This window comes from Giraffa tippelskirchi, chromosome 7, assembly GCF_054371585.1.
Source record: "Giraffa tippelskirchi isolate mGirTip1 chromosome 7, T2T-mGirTip1v1.2.pri, whole genome shotgun sequence".
In the NCBI taxonomy this organism is placed as follows: Eukaryota; Metazoa; Chordata; class Mammalia; order Artiodactyla; family Giraffidae; genus Giraffa; species Giraffa tippelskirchi.
The window spans coordinates 128351369-128376122 of record NC_137281.1 but is presented as its reverse complement, the minus strand read 5'-3'; the positions used below and the strand labels follow the sequence as shown (position 1 = coordinate 128376122).

Here is a 24754-nt window from a genome sequence, read left to right as displayed (position 1 = left end):
ATTGTACTGGAAAAAAGGACTGTTAACTTTTTCAAGATATAGACTTATTTCATATTTCTAATGTTTTATTTAAAGTAAATATGGGGATGAGATATAGGTTCCTTGGAGAATGGAGCTATGTTTTCAGAAGGACTTTGCAAACTCAGTATCTGAGTTTTTGTTTTTGATGAATTTTGAGTTAAGTGTATTGTATTTGGTAGAAAAAAGAATATTTCTATAGAATTCATATATTTTTCAAACCTAGACTCATTAAGGTAGATGAGATGGCCTTAAATACTTTAGATATTCTTTTTAAAATAGTCATATAGGATAGAAAATGTCTTCCCAGGAGAAAAATATAAATGACTGTTGTACATTAAAATATGAGCTAAATCATGCAAGATTATGCTCAAAATCCTTCAACCTGGGCTTCAACAGTATATGAACCGAGAACTTCCAGATGTATGTAGCTGAGTTTCGAAGAGCCAGAGGAGCCAGAGATCAAATTGCCAACACTTGTTGGATCATGGAGGAAACAAAGGAGTTCAGAAAAGCATCTACTTCTGCTTCATTGACTACGCTAAAGCCTTTGACTGTGTGGATAAAAGCAGTCTGGAAAATTCTTAAAGAAATGGGAATACCAGACCACCTTACCTGTCTACTCAGAAACCTATATGCAAGTCAAGAAGTTAGAGCCAAGTCAACAGTTAGAGCCGGACATGGAACAACTGACTGGTTCAAAATTAGGAAAGAGTACGACAAGGCTTGTATTGTCACCCTGCTTAAACTTCCATGAAGACTATATCATTGGAAATGCTGGGCTGGATGAATCCCAAGCTGGAATCAAGATTGCCAGAAGAAATATCAACAGCCTCAGATATGCAGATCATACAACTCTAATGGCAGAAAGTGAAGAGAAACTAAAGAGCCTCTTGATTAGCTTGATAGTGGAGATTGAAAAAACTGGCTTGAAACTCAACACTAAAAAAACTTAAGATCACACAGCATCTGGTCCCATCACTTCATGACAAATGGAAGTGGAAAAAGTGGAAGCAGTGACAGATTTTCTTTTCTTGGGCTCCAAAATCACTGCAGTGGTGACTACAGCCATGAAATTAAAAAATGCTTTTGCTTGTGGAAGGAAAACTATGATAAACCTAAACAGCATATTCAAAAGCAGAGGTGTATAGTCAGAGGTCCATAGAGTCAAAGCAATGATTTTTCCAGTAGCCATTTACTGATGTTAGAGTAGGACCATAAAGCAGACTGAACACTAAAGAACTGATGCTTTAAAATTATGATCTGGAGAAGACTTGAGGGTCCCTTGGACTGCAAAGAGATCAAATCAGTCAATCCTAAAGGAAATCAATCCTGAATAGTCAATAAGAACTGATGCTGAAGCTAAAAACTACTATACTTTGGCCACCTGATGCAGAGTGGACCCATTGGAAAAAGACCCTGATGCTGGACAAGATTGACTTCAAAAGGAGAAGGGGAAGGCAGAGGATGAGATGGTTAGATAGCATCATGAAGTCAGTGGACATGAATTTGAGCATTGCAAACTCTGGGATAGTGGAGGACAGAGAAGCCTGGTGTGCTACAGTCCATGGGGTTGCAAAGAGTCAGACACAACTTAGGGACTGAACATCAACATCATTCAGCCCACTAGAAGTCCCATGTTAAGTGCTAAAATGTTTGGCTTTAGGAATGGAATTTATAGTATAGGGTTGGCCTCAAAGTTCATTCTGGTTTTCCATAATGAGACAAAACCAGTCCTGATGTGGTGAAGCTACAGAGTGCAGGCTGTGCTCTACCCAGCTCATGGCTCTTGTAGGGAGAAGAATTCCCTCATAGAAATAACAGAAATCACTCAAGGCTTGTGGCAGAGAGAGTTTATTGAAAAGGAGCAGAGAAAGTTTCTGACATAGACTTCAGAAGGGGGTGGAGAAAATACCCGTCATCAGTTTGAGCAGAGCGTTACATACTTTTAATTAGTCACTAACAATAGATCAAAAGACTGTTTCAAGGTTGTAAAAGCTCTATTGGACCTTTTTTCCCCCATAACATACATCTTGAGATAACACCAGCACAGGATTAGCTACCGGGGGGATGTATTCCTACAACATGTCCTTGGGTGAGATATGTTGTCACTGTGTAAGTCTTGAGGGAAAAACAGATTCTCAGACAAGATACATGGTTACCATTTTAATCATTAACATGGAGTTAAAAAAGAAAAAAACATACACATGAGCAAGATGTATTGTTTGTGGAGTCTACCTGACTTGATGCTTTAAGGGAAAAAGTATAAAGAATGTTGGTCTCCTCCTCCTCCTCCTTGAGGGTCCTTGGACTCCCTATCAACCCACCTAAGCTTTAGCTGTCTCAGTAACAATGTAAATAAAAGCCTGAATGAACTTTTTGGCCAACCCAATACTTCAGTGAAAAGATGTTTCCAAAAGCCATGCAAAGTTGACAATTTTGCAATGTATTTCATTTAAAGCATAATTGATTATAAGGAAAATATAATTAGGTGCTTTAATTGAGAACAAAGCAGAAAAATGTATCACCCTCTAAAATAGTAAAAGTGGGATGTATCAGTGTATCTGTGAGTAGTTAACTATTGTTAATACTTGCCTAGTATTTTACATTGTCTTTTTGTTCTGGGAAAATCAAAGCTCAGAGGAAGGTCAAATGGCTAGTAAGGAACACAGTGGGCCCAAGTCATCCTTTACTGGGGTTCGTTCCTCCCTATGTACCAAGGAAAAGAATAGTCTTGACCTGATGCAACACAGCTCTGATCGTTTGCATGGTTTCTTTTTTTTCTTTCATTTTTACTAGTTGACATTATATACTGGTGGTGAGTTGATTTCCTAGTAGATTTGTTTGAAAATGACTTCAAAGCAAGGCCTTTATTCTGGGCTTGCAAGGGAGTTAGTGTAGTTATGTATTTTTAACATTTTCACATGAATAGAGGGCTAGTTAATGTTGTATTAAAGAACTACCAGGATTCTTTACTGGAGATAACTGAGGATGCTTGGTATTCTACTAAGAAATCTGTCTGCAAAGTAAAGAATAGCCAGGTTGCAGAATTTCTGTCCATGCACATAAATCAACAGTCGGTGTTTTAACAGTTTGGCCAAAGAACACTTACCACCATCAGTGTTGTGTTGAGTTGGTTATACTTTTTTGTTAATTCTCTACTTGTTTTCACGTTTAAACTATTGTTAGCTTATCTTCAACATTATCAATTTAGTTTATTATGGGTTTTTAATTATATACAGTAGTTGCAAACAGACATAAACAGTATTTTTCACCAGTATTCCAATAATTGAACTCAGAGGTGTTTATCACAGTTCAAATTTGAGTTGTCTGTACTGTTGTTTGAACAGATAGATACATCTCCCCAAATATTGCTGTATGGTAACTTGCCATTGTATTACCAGGTTCTTTCCCCGTAATGGGAGCAGATGCTGCAGATAAGCTGAGAGGTCCTAAGTATGCAAATATGGCTAAGATCTATTGCTGTAGGGTAAAGTATGTTCATTAACAAACTTGAGTAGTTTGTGTCTTTTGGCAGTTATTATTTAATATAAATTAATAAATTGACCATATGATATTTTAAATTGTGTGTGGGGTTGGTAGACTATGTCTTGCCCATCAGGACTTAATTCTTCCTGGATAAGTAATAAAAATTAAGGTGGTAGGGCAGATCCTTAACCTTTTATGATTCTTAGCTAAAAGCTCTGCAGAACAGCAGTGTTTTCTGATCATATTCAGATCCCAAAATTTTCTGTTTATTCAAGTGTTTTTATAATACTAAATAAACACTGCACTTCCATTACAAGGAACTTGGGTTCAATGCCTGGTTAGGGAACTAAGATCCCACCTACTATGTGGCGTGCTTAAAAAAATGGAGCAGTGAATTCTGCATTTAGACTTCACCGTATTCCGAAAAGACGTCTGATGTTTGTTTTCTGGAAACATAGAGCAGCACTGATAGTGTGTCCATTGTGCTGGTCCCTCGTTGAAACTAGCTATGTTTTCTTGTCAGAGTCTCTTTTTTTGTGACATTTGGGAATCCATAAAACACTATTTAATTATTTTTCTTGGCAGAAGTACAAGAAAAATCAGAGGCTAAAAGTTGGGCTGATGAAGGGGGAGTTAAATTTTCTAAAGACAAATAAGCAAATAAGTTCTCGCTGATAGCTATTTCAGAAAAGTTGTACATTGAGTGATTATTTTTCTCTTAACATGGATTACATTTGTAAATTTTTTGCTGTTGTTTTTTTTACAGGATTTTAACTACCCAGTTAATTCATTTTTACCAGTGTTTCTTTTATTTTTCTTCTAGAATGGAAAATTGGTCACTGCAGTATCTAACAATACTATTCAAGTGCACACGTTTCCTGAAGGAGTTCCAGATGGAATATTAACTCGCTTCACCACAAATGCAAACCATGTGGTCTTTAATGGGGATGGTACAAAAATTGCTGCTGGATCTAGGTAAGGCTCTTGGGTATCAGAAAATGAAATAATATTAGAACAAAATGGCCTCATTCATTGGATTCAGGGTAACATTTCAGGACTCAAGTCCTTCTTTGTTGTTGTTATTTAATTATTATATTTTAGTCTTTTTTTCCGGTAAAGGTTTTTGATGATAAACTTGTGCTTCTTTGTGAATTGAAGTATATTGCTTTGTTGATAGCCTGCTAAGTAAATATTGGAAAAGACTGAGGAAAGATGATAGTTGGATACAAAATTTTAAAAATTATTTTAGATAGAACCTAGACTGTACAGTTAGGATTTTTGTTTCCCTTGATGCTTATTTGTCATAGAAAGTGTAATTGGTGAATTGCTGAGTTGGAGTAAAAGGCTTAGTGCTTTTTTTTTTTTTTAAAGATTTACTTATTTATTTTTTGGCTATGGTGGGTCTTTGTTGCAGAACACTGGCTTTCTCTGTTTGTGGTAAGCGGGGGCGACTGTTGGGATGTGCGTACTTCTCATTGTGGTGGCTTCTCTTGTCGCAGAGCGTGGGCTCTAGGGCAAGTGGGCTTTAGTAGCTTCAGTGTGGGTAGTTGCGGCTCAAGGGCTTAGTTGTTGCACAGCATTTGGGATCTTTCCAGACTAGGGGTCAGACCAGTGTCCTTTGCATTGCAAGGCGGATTCTTAACCACTGGACCACCAGGGAAGTGCTGGCATAGTGCTTTTAAAAATGATTGTAATTAGATTAGCAAATAGTAGAAGCTTAAGATTTAACTAAGGAAGCCACTTCCTGAAAGTATTTGTTTTTAACATATAGGAAACCTTGAGTTATTTTTTTATAGCATCTTTATAGAGCAAAACTAAAAGGTAAGTTATTAGATATGGGTGCCAGATTTCACAGGTTGCTACAAAGAAATGACGGCATTTACTCTTGTGTTTTTGAAATATTTGGGTCATAGCTTTTGAGAGCCTTTTGCATTGGCATTTATTGATATACATTACTCTTTTTGTTCTTAGTGACTTTCTAGTCAAAATTGTGGATGTGATGGATTGCAGCCAACAGAAAACATTTCGAGGACATGATGCCCCTGTTTTAAGTGTTTCCTTTGACCCTAAGGACATCTTTCTGGTAATCATTTTTTCCCCTTTTTGTATTTTTTGGTGAATATGTTTAAAGCTGTAAGAAAATCAGCATAAAATTTCATGCAATTGATAAAAGCCTGTTTATCAGTTGAACCAGTTTCCGTATAGTATTATGGCTCTAACTATAGAGAAATCTGTTGTTTTATTCCTGCAGGCATCAGCTAGTTGTGATGGATCTGTCAAAGTGTGGCAAATTTCAGATCAGGTAAACTCATCAATTTGAATTTAAAACTGTTTGCCTGTTTGGTCATATATTGGGTGTTACATAATGTATTATTGGGCCAAATTAGTAATTCTTTTCCTTCATAGTTCGTTTCTTTTCAGTAGCATAAACTACTGGTTTTGTGATTGAATTCCACGGTAATCTATTCAAAAGTAAATATGTTGAAGACTAATTGACTTTGTACCCAGTCACAAAGGAAATTATAGATTTATATTTCATTTTTAGGTTTGGTAAGTCAGTAAGGGAAATTTGATCATTATATATTTACAAACTGATTACCATATTTTGGTCCCTAGATGTTGGGGATTGGAAAATAAGGCATGGGCCACACTTGATTTGGAGAGTCACACAATTTATTCTAACACAGCCTGATAGTAGTTTTAAAAGAGTTATGAAGAAAGTGCTTTCTGGGCTAGCAGAAGGAACAATTAATTCTTCCTGAGGCAATCAGAGAAGGCTTGGCATTTGTGGGGATGATGTGGCTGATGAGAAAAACATCCCCCACAGATACGCTTCAGCTCATAGCCACAGTCCCTTCCCTTATGTTTGAACTGTTTAAAAGAATTGACTTTGAGAGCTTGACATTTTACAGTAGATCTCTCAAGTTTCTTTTCATAGTTACTTTAAGATTTTAATGTACTAGGGGTTTTTTGTTTGTGTTTATTCAGTGAGTATATTGTTTACTTATTCTACATAGGAAATACTCTTATTGAGTTAATTATTTAAGACTTGTGCTCTTTATAATTCTGAAAAGCTTAAAGGAACTTAGGTAAATCAAATACTGTATTATAATTAGGTTAAAGTGAATTAAGTTGCCTTTTTCTGAGCGATATATCAGTTTGAAGAAACCACTTATTAAATGTATTTAGTGCTGCTCAACTTTTGGGAGAATTTTCATAAAGGGAAATAAATTTTTATTTTGCATTTTATTTTTCATTTTTATTTATTTAAAATGATTATTTTTCAGTCAGAAGACTTGGATTTTCCTGTTTTTGTTTTTCTTTTTAAATCAGACATGTCCTATTAGTTGGCCACTGCTACAAAAATGCAATGATGTGGTAAATGCAAAATCAATCTGCAGACTTGCTTGGCAGCCAAAAAGTGGGAAGGTGAGTGACTCTTATTTTTCAACCTTTGTTTTATTTATATGTTTCAGTCCTTGTTGTCTTTGAGTGTAAAATAGTTTTTTTAATTGTAACTATTTCATTTATTCTATAAATTTTAGCGCTCAAAGCCAATTAATTATTATTGAAAAGTTTTAAGAAACATTTCAACTTTTGTCTTTTTTTCTATTTTTTTTCCCTTTATTTTTCTAAATAAAACAGTGTGGAAACAGTCTTGTTATGTCAACTTTTACTACTAGTGTTTAACAGTTTGGGGGTACTTGCTGATACAGTTAGACAATGGAAGGATATGAGACATTTGAAAGAAGAGGAGAGTGCTTGTATCCCAAGAAAATCAACTGAGGGAAAAATATTACTGATACGAAAATTCAGTCAGGTAGTCAGAAGCAAAATTAATATATGAAACCTGGAACAGTCCTGTATACAAACAGGAGCCATTTAGAAAATATGATGGGAAAAGATAAAATAACTTGGAGTAAACTCCAAAAAATGTGTAAGAGCCAAATAAAGAGAAACATGCTACCCAGAAGAGTAAAAGAAAACTTTAGAAAAAAATTTATCCCATTCTTTTTTCTAAGTTATTTGTTTATTGAGGAATAGGTGATTTACAATGTTACATTAGTGTCAGATGTACAACATAGTGATTCAGAATTTTTGTAGATTGTATTCCATTTAAAGTTACATAAAATATTGTCTGCATCCCTTGTGCAATATATCCTTATAAGCTTATTTATTTTATACAATATAGTTTGTACGTTTTAATCTCTAGCCCCTCTTTTGTACTTCGCCTCTCCTCTCTTCTCAGTGGTAACCCTAATTTGTTCTTTTTATCTGTGAGTTTGTTTCTGTTTTATTTATTCATTTTATTTACTTATTTTATTTTTTAGATTCCAAATGTAAGTAATAACATATAGTATTTACCTTTTTCTGACTTACTTCACTAAGCATAATACCTCCTGATTTATTCATGTTGTTGCAAATGAAAATATTTAGAAAAGTACATTAAAAAATATATTCCATTATTTGAAATGAATTTTTGATATTAATATATCAGTTATTCCCTAAGTTATTTATAGTCTTGAAAATGTTCAATATAAAATATCAGTAAGATGTTTAGGGGGACCAAAGAACTTATTCTAAAGCCATATGGAAAACTAAAAATTTTGAAAAAGAAAAGTGGTGAAATCTAGTTAAATCAAATATAACACATAATGTGCTATGGAAATTAAAAGTTTGCTGCTTACTCAAGCATAGACAGATATCTATTAAACAGAGAGGTAGATAAAGCATATGTGGAAATTTAGTATATTATAAAGGTGAAGAAAAGGAGATTTAATAAAGGTACTGGCAAAAGGCATAAATACCAGGAGATGAGAACTACTGAGAACCATCTTGGGGCCTTCCTATCACATGGTGAATCTCATTATATAGATATTTGCTGTATTGTTTTTCAAATTCTCTGTGTATGTGAAAATTTTGAGAAAAAATTTATAAGTTCGGTAATATTTCAGTGGCAAAGGACAAATGTAAACTGAGAGCTTGAAATAATATGATAGAGTTAATTTCTTTGATAGAGAGTTCTTATAAGTGAATAAGATCCCAATAAAAAGATGAACAAGGACATTAGCAGACAGCGTATAGAAAAAGATACACAAATGGCTTTTACATATGAGAATACATGCAGCCTTTCATACTAAGGACTTCCCTAGTAGCTCAGACGGTAAAGAATCTGTCTGCAACGCAGGAGACCTGGGTTTGATCCCTGGGTTGGAAGATCTCCTGGAGAAGGGAATGGTGACACACTCCAGTATTCATGCCTGGAAAATTCTACAAACAGAGAAGCCTGGTGGGCTACAGTCCATGGGGTTGCAAAGAGTTGGACAGGACTGAGCAACGAACACTTGCTTTCATACTGAAAGAAATACAAATTGAAACATGATCATCTGTTTTTCATTTTTATGATGCTCAAACTTCAAAGGGTTGATATAAACTGGAAGAGGATGTGGCAGTTTTTATTGGAATGCATGACCAATAAAACTAGTTCTAGGCATATATTGTATACATATATTTGCACTATGTATCATGTATGGCAAAAATGGTTTATCATTATTTGTAGTAGTAAAAGATTGTAAACATCCTAAATGTTCTTTAATAGAGAACTAGTTAAATTGTGGTGTTTATTCCTGGGAGTGGAATACCCTGCAACTGTTAGAATGAGGTATATCTGTTGTCTTCACGGGGAATAATCAATCTTTAGAAATACTAAAAACATCAGGCTATAGAGCTGTAGATATAGATAGTAGATAGAATGCTACTGTTTATTGTTTCTATTTGTATATGTATGCATAATGCATTCTTGTATAGTCTGTACTTAAGTTCTTTGCTTTTGGGAAGTAGAAATAGGATTCAGGGATTAGAGAGACTTACTTTTCAATGTATACCCTTTTGTGTCATGTAAACTTTTATTAGTACATTCAGCATTAAAATGATAGTTGAGAAATCTGGTATGTATTTCTCTTCACTTATGAAGCATTAAAATTTTAAAAACAAATAATACAATTTTTGGTAAGTGTGAAAAGAATATGTCATTTTCTACTAATCTTTTCTTTGGAAGAATACGTAGTAAGATTAAGTTTTCTTTTCCTAAGATACTCAAAGTATTGTGGCTCTCTTCTCTCCTTCCAGCAAATGAGATGAATTTAAAAAAAAATTTTTGTTTGGCCACACGTTGTGGCATGTGAAACTAGGACCAAGGGTTAAACTTGAGCCCCCTGCAGTGGGAGCACAGAGTCTTAATCACTGGACCACCAGGAAAGTCCAAGATGAATTTCTAGATCCAAGGTGCTTATATGCTTTAAGAAATGGTATTAAAAATATGAGTAATTATAAGTACTTTGTTTTTCAGTACAAGCAGTTGAGTGATCATCACCCATTCTTTGCTTATTAGAATTTTAAGTAACCTGAGTTTGGTTACTTGCCAATTAAAATATAGCTTTACTCTTATTTGGATGAATTTTCTGCTTTTTTTCCTCTTTAAACCTAATGTAAACTTTTATTTAAATCATTTATCTTTCCTAATAGTTACTGGCAATTCCTGTGGAAAAATCTGTTAAGCTATATAGAAGAGAAACTTGGAGTAACCAGTTTGATCTTTCAGATAATTTCATCTCTCAGGTAGGTTTTGTAAGTGATACTTTCAAGAGGCTAATGGGAATATTTACTGCATACTTTGCTTTAATACAATTACAGTTAAATATTGTTGGACATGGAGAATAACTTCATCTTCCGCCCCTCAGCCTTTCTTCATTTAGCCAATAATTGGACAGTAGATAAGTCTTTGTTAGGTCCTGTTTGACCATTCTCCTTTGTGAAATTTGATAAGAAAATCTTTTAATTTGTAAGAAGTCAAATGCCTAGCGTAGTATTAGAATAGGTAACTCGCACATTATTAGTAGTAAGCATTTATTGTTAAGTGAATTTCATTGAGACTTGTTTATCAGACTCTGAAATTTTAGAACAGGAAAGGTTGTTAGTCTGTGTCTCTCTCTCTCTGTCACCCTCACCCCTTTTTCTCTCATTATACCCATTTTGCAGTTAGGAAACAGAGGCCCAGTAGGTCAGCAGTTATGCTTCTTAGTATGACTCACTTCACTTCCTGGTTCTTCATCTTGACTGCTAAGAGGATAACTTGTGTTGTCTCTCCAGGATAAAAGCATTTCTTAGACTCTATTTTTAAAATTGTGCTAGTGTAATTTTCTGATGATAAACAAACTAATAGCTGCTATTATTTTGTTAAATATTACTGGAAAAGAACATTAAAAAATAAGCAAACTTTTGTCTTGCCATTTGTGTATCAGATTTAAATAAAAATTGGATATAATAAGGATTATAAAATTTTGAATTTGGTAATAAAATGAGTTTTTTAGTTTCAAGTTATATAAAATAGTTACTTATTAATTATTTTTCTTTACTAGACACTGAATATAGTAACCTGGTCTCCTTGTGGACAGTATTTAGCTGCAGGGAGTATTAATGGTTTAATTATAATTTGGAACGTGGAAACCAAAAATTGCATTGAAAGGTATGATTCAATAAATCTTTAGTCTCTTTTTTGCTTATTTCTATTAGATTTTTGTTTGTTTTATTATTAAACATTTCAAATTTGTGATCATTAGATTGTTAAAATGCACACTAATAGATACGTTTATTAAAACTTTGCTACATAAAATTTACCTACAGAAATGGATAGCTTATATTTTTCTTGACAAGGTTTTAAGAGCTTACATTTTAATTTTTAGGGTGAAACATGAGAAAGGTTATGCAATTTGTGGCCTGTCATGGCATCCTACTTGTGGTCAAATAGCTTATACTGATGCAGAAGGAAATCTGGGACTCCTGGAGAATGTTTGTGACCCCAATGGAAAGATGTCAAACAGTAAGGTAATAAGTAATAGGGTCGGACAGTTTCTTCAGTCTTTCTGTGGTCATGTGAATTTGGGAAATACTGCAAACTAGGTTACTTTCTTTGAAAATTATAATTTAGGTTATTAGATGTTCAGTAATGCTCTATCACAGAACTGTTTAAACTTGTTTTATCCTAATGTTTCACAAATATATTTTCCTAAGGAATGTTTTTCCTTCCATACAATGTCCATTAATATTCCATGATTCTCCAAGAAATGCCTTTGTGAAAGACTGCTTTAGTATTCTTGTGTTCTAGGAATTTTTAGTTAAATGTTTTACAGATGAAAATTAGAGTTAATAGCTGTAATTTTTAGTTTAACCTAAAGTTTTTCTGTCCTGAATTAGCCTTAACTCTCAGAGCTAGCCATGTACCTTTTATGCTTATCTCCCTAGCCTGTCTGAACTGCTTTAAACATTCTGCCTTGTTTTATATCTCCTTGTTTTGTTTGTTATTTCCCACGTGGCAAATATATTCATATTTCAAGTCTTGGTTTAGATTTTTAGTTGAAGATCTCAGACTTAATACACTTATTTTATGTATGCTCAAATACCTGATACCTGAAAGCCCTACTAAAACTACTAAATTTTATTTTCTTATATTTATTTATTTATCTTTGGCTATGCTGGGTCATTTCTGCTTTCTCTAGTTGCAGCGAGTGGGGCTACTCTCCAACTGTGGTACATGGGCTTCTCATTGTGGTGGCTTCTCCTGCTGCGGAGCACAGGCTCTAGGTGCACAGGCTCAGTAGTTACGGATTTCTGGCTTAGTTGCCCCATGGCATGTGGGATCTTCCCAGAACAGGAGTCAAACCCAATCCGCAGTCGAACCCAACCCAACCCAATTGAACCCAATCAGTTCAGTTCAGTTCAGTCACTCAGTCGTGTGTGACTCTTTGCGACCCCATGAACCGCAGCACGCCAGGCCTCCCTGTCCATCACCAACTCCCAGAGTCCACCCAAACCCATGTCCATTGAGTCGGTAATGCCATCCAACCATCTCATCCTCTGTTGTCCCCTTCTTCGCCGGCCCTCAATCTTTCCCAGCATCAGGGTCTTTTCCAATGAGTCAACACTTCGCATGAGGTGGCCAAAGTATTGGAGTTCCAGCTTCAACATCATCAGTCCTTCCAATGAACACCCAGGACCGATCTCCTTTAGAATGAACTGGTTGGATCTTGCAGTGCAAGGGACTCTCAAGAGTCTTTTCCAACACCACAGTTCAAAAGCATCAATTCTTTGTTGCTCAGCTTTCTTTATAGTTCAACTCTCACATCCATACATGACCACTGGAAAAACCATAGCCTTGACTAGACGGACCTTTGTTGGCGAAGTATTGTCTCTGCTTTTTAATATGCTGTAATAACTTTCCTTCCAAGGAGTAAGCGTCTTTTAATTTTATGGCTGCAATCACCATCTGCAGTGATTTTGGAGCCCAGAAAAATAAAGTCAGCCACTGTTTCCACTGTTTCCCCATCTATTTGCCATGAAGTGTTGGGACCCAATCCAATTCTTAACCACTGGACCACCAGGGAAATCCTGACAATTTTTTTAAGTACATGATCTCATAAAGGAGATAGTTGAAATGATGATAGTAAAAATATAAAAAATGTGGAAGTTGGAAAATAGAAGGACAATTAGAAACTAGTTTGAACTTCTCAAAAAGCTGATTTCTAAGACTGCAATGGGGGTCAGCAGAGTTGCCATTTAGCTTGCTTGGCTTAGTCCCCAAAATTCAGAATTTGGTAGCCCTAGGTACGTAAAAGTGGAGCTGAAAACAGGAGGGTTGATTTAATAAGCAAATAGATCCCTCCAGTCTCAGCAGCAGTGAGCACAGCTAGGTAATTGTCCTCCCTCACCCCTGTGTACATTCTGGCAGAAAGTGGGAGATTTGTTCTCTAAGTAAGGTTACGCTGGGTACAACTGAGTGGTGTTGGGTGAAGGGGAAATACTGTACTGAAAAAGAATAAATGAAAGTGTATATACTTCAACATTCAAATTTCCAGCTCATTTTTCATACTTGGCTCCCAGAGCATTGTCAGCCAGTCTTAACGCTTTTCAAGCAGGAGATTGGAAGGTCTTTGGGGGAATCTGTGTAGGGAAAAAGACCAAAACAGAGACAAGAATTTTTTTTTTGAAGTATAGTTGACGTACAATATTATGTAAGTTACAGGTATATAATACAGTGATTCCCAATTTTTAAAGGATGTATTCCATTTATAGTTATTATAAAATATTGGCTATGTTCCCTGTGTTGTGCAGCATATCCTTGTAGCTTATTTTTTCCTAAATAGCTTTATTGAAGTACAGTTGATACAAAGTAAACTGCACATACTTGAAATGTATGATTAGGTAAATTTTTAAACCATAACTATAATCAAGATAGTGAACAAATCCATCATCTGTTTTTATTTTTGTATTAAACCTGTAACACTGACTATATGTATGTATAACATTGATAAAAACAAAAAGTAAATTGAGAAATAATTTTTAGTTCAACAAGGTCCTATTGTGTAGCACAGGAAACCTGTGATAAACCATAATGGAAAAGAATATGAAAAAGAATACACATATGTATAACTCAATTAGCTGAAATTAACACTGTAAATCAACTGTACTTCAATAAAATTTTAAAGAATTTTAGAAAAATTAAAAAAATTTAGTTTGTCACTTCTTATAAAACCTTAGCCCTTCTATTTAGAGTTGTCTTCTCTCTCTTTTTTGCTTTTGTTCCTCACAGTACATATTTCTGTTACAACACCTGTAGCACTGAGTGGCCCTCTCCATAAGGAAAAGATTAAAATCCTCATTTTTGATAACAAAGTTAAAAGCAAATTTTTTACCAACTTGAGTATGTCAACATTTAGGACTATGGATAAAATAGTTAAATATCTTCTTTTAGCATTTAGTTATTTAATTATTCAGTCATATGAACTTAGGATATTTTTCCTGTTCTCTCATTTTTTAAATGTCAACTTTCCAGAACACAATTTATATGCATTTCCACCTAACAGATTTGTGATATAGTCCCTTTTAAGTCCATTAATGGTATTCTTACTAGACTTTTCTTCCCAGCTATAAGTTTTTCCTTTGACTTAACATTGTATGGTTTTGATTCATTCTGTATTAATAATTGTGATCTTTACAACGTAACTGCTTACTGCTCACTTTTTAAAGTGATTTCAAAAATTTTTTACAGTGACATTCAGTACTTGCAATATATTCATATTCCTAGGAATCAATGATTAATGTTGAATTTAATTGCCACTTTTGTTTTTCTGTTGGTTCTGTTTACTTCCATAAGCATCAAAAAATTTCCAAAAATATCCCCAGAACAAGCTTTAACTGAGATCATTTAAACATCTTACCTAAGCAGTATCTTGTTCAAAAAGAAAATACATGAGAGAATATCTTATAGTGAGAGACTTTGTAAGGACTCATAGGTGACTTCTTTTCTGGATAATGATTGTGAGGAATAAAATCTTGCTTTATATTTGGATATACACATGTATTTCTTTACATGTCTGTCTTATACTTCTACCTTATCTATAGACTATAAGGCATTTAAAGTAAGGACTAGGTCTTTCATAATGTAAATTACAGTCCATAAATATATTTGCTAATTATTTTTACCAAGGTATTTGCTTACTCAGTAGACTTTATAGGTACATGTTAAAAGGTTGCCTTTTAAGTAATTGTGTTTGTCTAAATAGTTCACTAATACTTTCTTATTTGTATTAATTTGTTCAAGGTGTCTAGCAGAGTAGAAAAGGATTATAATGATGTTTTTGATGGAGGTGATACAAGTAATGTCGGTGACTGTCTGAATGACAATGCAGTCAAAACCCACTCTTTTTCAAAAAGGATTGTAAATGATGAGGAAGATGATGATTACCTTATGCTGGCTTCAGGTCGTCCTAGACAGCGAAGTCACATCCTCGAAGATGATGAAAACTCAGTTGGTATGAGTTGACTTTGTGAATGTGATAATCCATCCTGTTGATCAATATGTTCCATTTTTTATTAAAACTATTATTCAAAGTCAGTATTGAGTTGGTAAGTAAGGAGTACATCAAAGGCTGTATATTGTCACCCTGTTTATTTAACTTATATGCAGAGTGCATCATGAGAAATGCTGGACTGGATGAAGCACAAACTGCAATCAAGATTGCCATGAGAAATATCAATAACCTCAGATATGCAGATGATACCACCCTTATGGCAGAAAGTGAAGACGAACTAAAGAGCCTCTTGATGAAAGTGAAAGAGGAGAGTGAAAAAGTTGGCTTAAAGCTCAACATTCAGAAAACTAAGATCATGGCATCTGGTCCCATCACTTCATGGCAAATAGATGGGGAAACAATGGAAACAGTGAGAGACTTTTGGTGGGGGGCGCTCCAAAATCACTGCAGATGGTGACTGCAGCTATAAAATTGAAAGACGCTTGCTCCTTGGAAGAAAAGCTGTGACCAACCAGACGGCATATTAAAAAGCAGAGACATTACTTTGCCAACAAAGGTCTGTCTAGTCGAAGCTATGGTTTTTCCAGTAGTCATGTATGGATGTGAGAGTTGGACTATAAAGAAAGCTGAGCACCGAAGAATTGATGCTTTTGAACTGTGGTGTTGGAGAAGACTCTTGAGAGTCCCTTGGACTGCAGGGAGATCCAACCAGTCCATCCTAAAGGAAATCAGTCTTGAATATTCATTGGAAGAACTGATGCTGAAGCTGAAACCAATACTTTCGCCACCTGATGTGAAGAACTGACTCATTTGAAAAGATCCTGATGCTGGAAAAGGTTGAAGTCAGGAGGAGAAGGGGACAACAGAGGATGAGATGGTTGGATGGCATCACCAACTCAGTGGACATGAGTTTGAATAAATTCTGGGAGTTGGTGATGGTCAGGGGGCCTGGTGTGCTGCAGTCCATGGGGTCACAAAGAGTCAGATACGACTGAACAACTGAACTGAACTGATGATTGAATTGGTAAAATGTTGCTATACTATTAAATGCATATGTTGAAAAAGATTTCATCCTAAGAAAAACAATTAAAACAGTGATCTAAAGCTTCTGCTTTAGCAATCTAGGAAAAGAGGAAATTAAATCCCAAGCAAGCAGAAGGAAGGAAATAATAAAGAGCAGGCTACAACATAGATAAACCTTGGAAACTTTATACTAAGTGAAAGAAGCCAATCATAAAGCCAATCACAATGAATTATATCATTCCATTCATATAAAGTGTTCAGAACAGAGAAATCTGTGGAAACAAAGTGAATTAGTGGTTGCATAACGATGAATAGTGAAATAGAGAGTGATAGCTAAGAGGTACAGGGTTTCATTTTGAGGTGATGAAAACGTTTTAAAATTGTGCTGATAGTTGCACATTTCTGTGAATATACCAAAAACCATGAAATTGTTCACTTTAAATGGGTCAGTTATATGGTATGTCAGTTATATCTCAATAAAGCTGTTAAATATTTTTTAAAGAGTAGAAGTCAATGAAATTGACAACCAAAAGGTATTTGTTGTTGTTCAGCCACTAAGTTGTGCCCAACTCTTTGCAACCTCATGGACTGCAGCATACCAGGCTTCCTTGTCCTTCACTATCTCCTGGAGTTTGCTCAAACTCATGTCCATTGAGTCAATGATGCCATCCAACCATCTCATTCTCTGTTGCCCTCTTCTCCTCCTGCCTTCAATCTTTCCCAGCATCATGATCTTTTCCAATGAGTTGGCTGTTCACATCAGGTGGCCACGGTATTGGAGCTTCAGCTTCAGCAATAGTCCTTCCAATAAATATTCAGTGTTGACTTCCTTTAGGATTATCTGGTTTGATTTCCTTGCTATCCAAGGGACTGTCATGAGTCTTCTCCAGAACCAAAATTTGAAAGCATCAATTCTTCGGCACTCAGCTTTCTTTATGGTCCAGCTCACACATCTGTACATGACTACTGGAAAAACCATAGCTTTGACTATACGCACCTTTGTCAGCAAAGTAATGTCTCTGCTTTTTAATATACTGTCTAGGTTTGTCATAGCTTTTCTTCCAAGAAGCTTTTCTCTTTTAATTTTGTGGCTGTAGTCACTGTCGGCAGTGATTTTGGGGCCCAAGAAAATAAAATCTATCACTGTTCCTCCACTTCTTGTCCTCCTAGTAGCCATGAAGTGATGGGACCAGATGCCATGATCTTAGTTTTTTGAATGTTGAGTTTTAAGCCAGTTTTTTCTTTCTCCTCAGGAGGCTCTTTAGTTCCACTTCACTTGCTGCCATAAGGATGGTGTCATCTGTATGTCTCATGTTATTGCTATTTCTCCCAGCCATCTTGATTCCAGCTTGTGCTTCTTCCAGTCCAGTGTTTCACATGATGTACTCTGTATATAAGTTAAATAAGCAGAGTAACAAAATACAGCCTTGACATACTCCTTTCCCAATTTGGAACCAGTCCATTGTTCCGTGTCTGGTTCTAACTGTTGCTTCTTGACCCACATACAGGTTTCTCAGGAGAGAGTTAAGGTGGTCTGGTACTCCCATCTCTTAAGAATTTTCCAAAGTTGGTTGTGATCCACACAGTCAAAGGCTTTAGCATACTCAGTGAAGCAGAAGTAGATTTTTCGGAATTCTCTTGCTTTTTGTATGATCCAGCAGATATTGGCAGTTTGATCTCTGGTTCCTCTGACTTTTCTAAATCCAGTTTATACATCTGCAAGTTCTCAGTTCACATACTGTTCAAGCCTAGCTTGAAGGATTTTGAGCATTACTTTGCTAGCATTAAACCAAAAACTAATTCTTTGAAAAGGTCAATAAAACTGATAAATCTCTATCCTGATTGATCAAGAAAGAAAGATGACGCAGATGATTGATATAAGTAATGAAGGAGTATCATCATCATGTATCCCATAGACCTTCACTATCCAATATGATGGCCCCTAGCCCCTTGTGGCTATTGAGCACTGAAAATGTGGCTAATTCAAATTGAGATATGTTGTGATTATTAAATGTGACAGGATTTTGAAGACAGAACAAAAAAGAGAATGTAAAATATTTGGCCATTTTTTACATTGAGTACTTGTTGAAATTATATTTTAAATACAGTATGTTATTAAAATTAATTACACCTGTATCTTTTTACTATTTAAAATATGGCTGCTAGAAAATCTTAAATTACATTTGTAGCTCACATTATATTTCTCTAAGATAGCACTGCTGTTAATAACAAATGTGTAATAACTGAATATTATGAATAACTTTGTGCTTATAAATTCAACATCTTAGGTGAAATGGGAAGATTCTTTTTTTTTTTTAATTTACCTGATTTTGGCTATGCTGAGTCTTTGTTGCTGAGAGGGCTTTTCTTTAGTTGTGGTGAGTGGGGGCTATTCTCTGCCTTGAGGGCTTCTCATTGTAGTGGCTTCTCTTGTTGTGGAACATGGGCTGTAGGGTATGCAGGCTTCAGTAGCAGAGGCATGTGGGCTCAGTAGCTGCAGTTCCTGGGCTCTAGAGCACAGGCTCAATAGTTGTGGTACATAGGCTTAGTTGCCCTGCAGCATGTGGGATCTTGCCAGATCAGGGATTGAACGTGTTTCTCCTGCATCGGCAAGCAAATTCTTTACCACGGAGCCACCAGGGAAGCCAGAAATGGACAAACTCTTTTGACAGGCACAAACTGCCAAGCTAACTCAAGAAATAGGTGACCTGAATAGTTTTATCTGTTTAGGATATTGAGATTATAATTGAAAACCTTTAAATAAATGATTATTACAATTTACATGCTAAAATTAACACATTTGAACATTACCAAGTAAAATGCCAGTGTTCATGGTAAATTGTGCTACATTTAAAGCATGTAGGATTTATAGTATAGCACTCCTCAGATGTTTGGTCTCAGGAACTCATTACATTCTTAAACTTTTTGAGGATCCCAAAGAAAATTGTTTGCCGAGTTATGTTTATTGTTATTTACTATGTTAGAAATTAAAACTGAAAAATTTTAAAAATATTCACTTTAACAACAAACTCATTATATGTAAACATAAATAATGCTTTTTATGAAAATAAAACAACTAGTTAGAAAAGTGGTATTACTTTACCCGTTTGCAAATCTTATCATAGAAGACAGCTGAATTCCCTCACGTGCCTCAAGACTCAGTATACTGCTATACATTAGTTTTATTTGAAGTAAGTGAAGAAAATTTAGCCTCACACAATACATTGTTTAAAAAGGGAGAAGTATTTTTAATAGTCTGTTGAAATAACTACAGATATTCCTCTTTGATGCTTTACCAAAATGCAGCAAATGATTGTTTCTTAAAGATTACTTACAATGTGGAATCTGAAAACTTTCTGGTGAACTTTTCAACTCTCTTATGTTAAAATCCATTGGTCTAACTTGAGCTTTGAGTGGATCTTTTACCATGTTTGATTCTGTCACATATGCATTGGTAATTTGGAAAATGCTGGTTTATTGAGCTTTGCAGACCTTCTTGATACTGACATGTTATCCAGAATATTTGTTAGTATCATCACCAATCTCATCAGAAGTTTTTAAATATTACAGAGCAGTCAAGTTCATGGTGGCAGGTACAGGTTTTTCATTATTCTGATTTTCACTTGAAAGCTCAAATTTTATCATTAACCACAAATTCTGTCAGTTATTTTTCTTAAATGACCAGCTCACTTCATTTTTAAAAAGACGTTTACCACATTCCTGAGTTGGTATAACTGTAGTTTATCTGGCATTCTTTCAGGTAAAAATGCTGTTACGTGAAAAAATTAGTTCAGCTTACAGCTCAACAAATGGTTTTTTTTCAGACACTCATCCCAACTCTGTATACCCATTTCCCATTTTAACACAGAGAACATTTTTTAAAAGTCTATGCAAAACTCAAAATTTAATAAAGTTAATATTTTTACTATTTTTACTGCAGTTGGTTAACGATACATTGACTGCTAATACAGATTGGTGCCACTGACTTACTTCATGCTAAGGTACCAACAGTTTAACCCTCTGACGTTTGAACTATTACCACAGATATTAACACAGTGAAAGAGGCAAATAGCATGTTAGTATTATTAAATATGATTGGACAAGGTTAGTAGATTTCATAATACTTTTTCAAGATAGCTGGTATTTACGATTCTCTAATTATAATCCTTTGTTTTCTAGATGTTACAATGCTAAAAATTGGTTCTAGTCTTTTCAAAGAAGAGGAAGATGGTCAGGGAGGCAGCATTCACAATCTACCAGGTGCAACATCCCAGAGGCCGTTTTATGATGGTCCTATGCCAACTCCCCGCCAAAAGCCATTCCAGTCAGGTTCCACACCCTTGCATCTCACTCACAGATTCATGGTAAGCCGTGGGTCTACATGTAACTTTAAAGTAGTTTTATCTCACTTTAACATTTTATCTCATTATAGTTAATTTTGTTTGGTAAAAAGTTTTTAAAAACCTTCATTAACTGACCTGGAGCACTTTGGTTGCTTATAATTTTGTGGTTGATTTATTTTATGGTTAACTAAGTTTTAATCTTATTTCAACCTAATTTTTGAAAACTGGGTTAAATAAAATTCTGCTTCACAAAATGACATATAATGAGCATAAGTAAATGTGACTATATATCTTGCAGTATCTCTTGACTATGCTTCCAACTTTTATTTCTCATGTTAGTTTTATATAGAAGATTGTACTGATTCTAAAAGACTAGTTAGAAGGTGTTTTTTAGAAAGTATAGTATCAGAAGGTGATAAGTACTGTAAAAAAACTGTCTGCCCCTTTTACTCATGCCACTAGAATTTTTGCTCCACAAGTATAGAGATTTTTCTGTTTTGTTTACTTAGAACAAGGTATGGCACAGTAGGCATTCAATATATATTTATGGATAAACAACTACATTAACTTTTTGTCTTAGATTTAAGAGCTAAAAAAGTTTAATATTTTTATTTGTTGACTGCTTGAGTTTTTCCACTGAGGATTTTGACAGTTGTCCTTTTTGAATTGGTATGGTCCTGGCATAAATTTATAGGTGAATATTAAAGGTGATGTTTTATTTAAGAAGAAAAACTTTTTATTGTCTCATCAGTAATCATCAAGTGATAGATCTTAATTTTTCTAATATTGTCAAATACTTTATATTAATAGTTATATTTGTGGTGGAATAAAGGAAACACTAGGGCTTAGTGGGAGCCAGTAGTGTACATGAGTGGAATACAGGTTTTCAAATGGTATTAATTTATGCTGCCTTACAACGTATATATTTATGCCATGACTATAAACCAGTTGGTTGGGCCAAAAAAGTATGCAGTCATTTATATCCATATTTGTAAATAAATAAACTTTTGAAACGTTTCTTTTGAGGAATTTAATGGTTCAACTGTTCAAAAGCCAATTGTAAAATATTTTTTATGAAAGTAATATACTTTAAAAAATATTAAGTAAGTAACTACATTTGCTAATAAATAAGTATGTATATACCTTCTCATGAGGAAAAGAATAATTAGTAATTGTTGCTCTGATGCTCAAGTAACTACTGTTACCTGAAAGTGGTTGCTTCCATAACTTAATCCCTCATACAGACTACATTATTTGTCAATTTGTAGTATTTTAGCCTGCTGATTCTAAGAACTTTAATCTTTCTCACTTGTATTTAACCTTAACTTGTTTGTAGGTGTGGAACTCTATTGGAATTATTCGCTGCTATAATGATGAGCAAGACAATGCCATAGATGTGGAATTCCATGATACCTCTATACACCATGCAACACACTTATCAAATGCTTTGAATTACACAGTAGCAGATCTTTCCCATGAAGCTGTTTTGTTGGCATGTGAAAGCACTGATGAACTAGCAAGGTAAATTCAAGAGTTTTAGGAGAACTTCATTACTGTTGAACTGTTAGATTCAAATATTGAGATTTAGTACATAAAGTTGTAAGACAAAAACCAAAATTACAAATCTTTTGTAGTATGGAATTTCAGAAAGAAAAGTTTAGTACAAATACAGTACACCTATAATACCTCAGAACATATGTCTGATTTTTCCTGATTGTCCCCTTTTTTCATAAGAGTAATATACATATTAATTGTAAACAAGCAAGTTTAAGTAGTACAAAATTTTTAGAAAATGAAAATTGCCTGAAGAATTCTTCTCTCAAATATAACTACTTTTAACAATTAACAGTTAATCTAATTCCAGCCTTGGACAACTGCTGATCTGGGTTTTGTCACTGTAGATTAGATTTGCGACTTCTCTTTTAAAAAAGGGAGGAGGGAACACACTGAAAAATTTTATAAGTACTATTTGTCATTTTGACTTTTTGACTTAATATACTTTAGACTTCTTAGATATGTTAGTAGGTAGGTAGGGTAGGTAGGTAGACATGGAGACAAGAAAATTAAGTTGGAAAAGCAATGGATGCAGAACCTGTATTTTTTTAAAAGAAGAAAGCATTTTATTCAGCTTTGTTATTTCAGCCAGCTTGCCCTCTCCTCTTAATTTTTTCAGCTGATCATGGTGCTTATTATACATTTGATCATAGATTTTACTAACTCCCAGGTGTTAAGATCCTTCTGACTGGATACATTAGCTCCTTGCTGCTCAATGTATGGTTCACAAACTACGGACATGGTCACCTGGGAGGATGTTGAAAACGTAGAATTACAGACCCAACTCCATACCTTCTGAGTCAGAATCTGCATTTTAACAAGATCCTCAGGTGGAAGAGTATGCATTAAAGCCTGAGAAATACCAGATTGGGTCATTTTAATATTTTAATTGGTTTCCTAATTTATGTAATGTAAAATCAACTCAGTACTTTATTTTTGAATTAAATCAGTTTACAAAAATAAATCACTGTTGACTCAGTGTCTAACTCAGAATATCTTACATAATTAGAACATTTATTTCCATGTGCAGTTTTTTTTAATTGAAATGTAGTTGTTTTACAATATTATGTTAGTTTCTGCTGTATAGCAAAGTGATTCAGTTACATATGTATTCTTTTTTATATTCTTTTCCATTATGGTTTATCATAGAATATTGAATATAGTTCCCTGTGCTATTCATTTGGGCCTCATTGTTCATCCAGTCCTATATATATACTAATTTGCATCTGCTAACCCCAGACTTGCAGTCCATTCCCCCTGCTCCCCCTGCAGTTCTTCCTTCACCCTTGGCTCCATGTGCAATTTTGATTTTAGATTGTTAGGATTGTTATGATTTCCTGATTGATGATTGTTCTTCTATTTGTTTTCCTAGATATATTATTTCACAGTCTTAGATAATATTATCCTTTTATTTTGTTTTTAATTTTTTAATATTTTATTGAAGTATAGTTGATTACAATGCTGCATTAATTTCTGCTGTATAGCAGTGATTCAGTTGTACATATATATTATTTTCCATTATAGTTTATCACTGGATATTGAATATAGTTCCCTCTGCTATATAGTAGGAACTTGTTTACCCATCCTATATATACATTAGTTTGCATCTGCTAATTCCAAACTCCCTATCCTTTCCCCACTCCCCCACTTGGCAATCACAAGTCTGTTCTCTATGTCTGTGAGTCTGTTTCTGTTTCGTAGATATGTTCATTTCTGTCGGGGCTTCCCACTCCAGTATTCTTGTCTGGAGAATTCTATGGACAGAGGAGCCTGTTGGGCTACAGTCCATGGAGTCACAGAGTCGGACATGACTGAGTGACCCCTCACCTTATTTCTGTCATATTTTAGATTCCACATATAAGTGATATCATATGGTATTTTGTCTTTTTCTGATTTATTTAGGTTAATTTTTTTTGGCTGTGCGCACGTGGCTTGTGGCATCTTAGTTCCTTGATCTGAGATTGAACCCACACCCTTGGCAGTGAAAGCAAAGGGTCTTAACCACTGGACTGCCAGGGAATAATTACCATCCCCCTTTATTTTAAATTTGAATTTAAAATTACTATTCAGGAAATCAGTATTGCCTCTCATTCTAAATACTATGACATCTACATTCTGAAGCTTAAGTTTCATAACAACTTACATGTATATATAGATACAAAAGTAAAAAGACTGGAAGCACAAATCAAATTGTTAGCAGTGGTTGGTAATCTCGCTGGTGCGATTATATTTAATTTTTTTCCTTTTTCTCTTTATTCTCCCATATTAAAGGTTTTGTTTTTGTCTTTGGCAGTGAGAGGACTCTTGTTGATCGTTTTGATGCTTCCTTTCTTTTTAAAAATATAGTCATGATTTTTGTGTGTGTGTGTAACCTTGGATCATGTTCTGCTGATTTTATCTTGGGTTTTTTTCCATTTGACATGTTGTGAGTAATTTCCTGTATCTTTAAATATTCTTTAA

General features: G+C 34.7%; 1 protein-coding gene across 2 annotated transcripts in view; it reads left to right on the top strand.

The window, feature by feature from the left end:
• Window positions 1-24754, top strand: part of WDHD1 (WD repeat and HMG-box DNA binding protein 1) — a 55490-nt gene that overhangs the window by 9968 nt on the left and 20768 nt on the right. For both annotated transcript variants that reach the window (XM_081509453.1, XM_081509451.1), the window contains exons 4-13: window positions 4331-4482; window positions 5479-5590; window positions 5759-5809; window positions 6841-6936; window positions 10033-10125; window positions 10926-11032; window positions 11250-11391; window positions 15164-15374; window positions 20577-20761; window positions 22077-22261. In XM_081509453.1, the coding sequence (XP_081365579.1) occupies window positions 4331-4482; window positions 5479-5590; window positions 5759-5809; window positions 6841-6936; window positions 10033-10125; window positions 10926-11032; window positions 11250-11391; window positions 15164-15374; window positions 20577-20761; window positions 22077-22261 (1334 nt within the window). The remainder of the gene's footprint in view (window positions 1-4330; window positions 4483-5478; window positions 5591-5758; window positions 5810-6840; window positions 6937-10032; window positions 10126-10925; window positions 11033-11249; window positions 11392-15163; window positions 15375-20576; window positions 20762-22076; window positions 22262-24754) is intronic.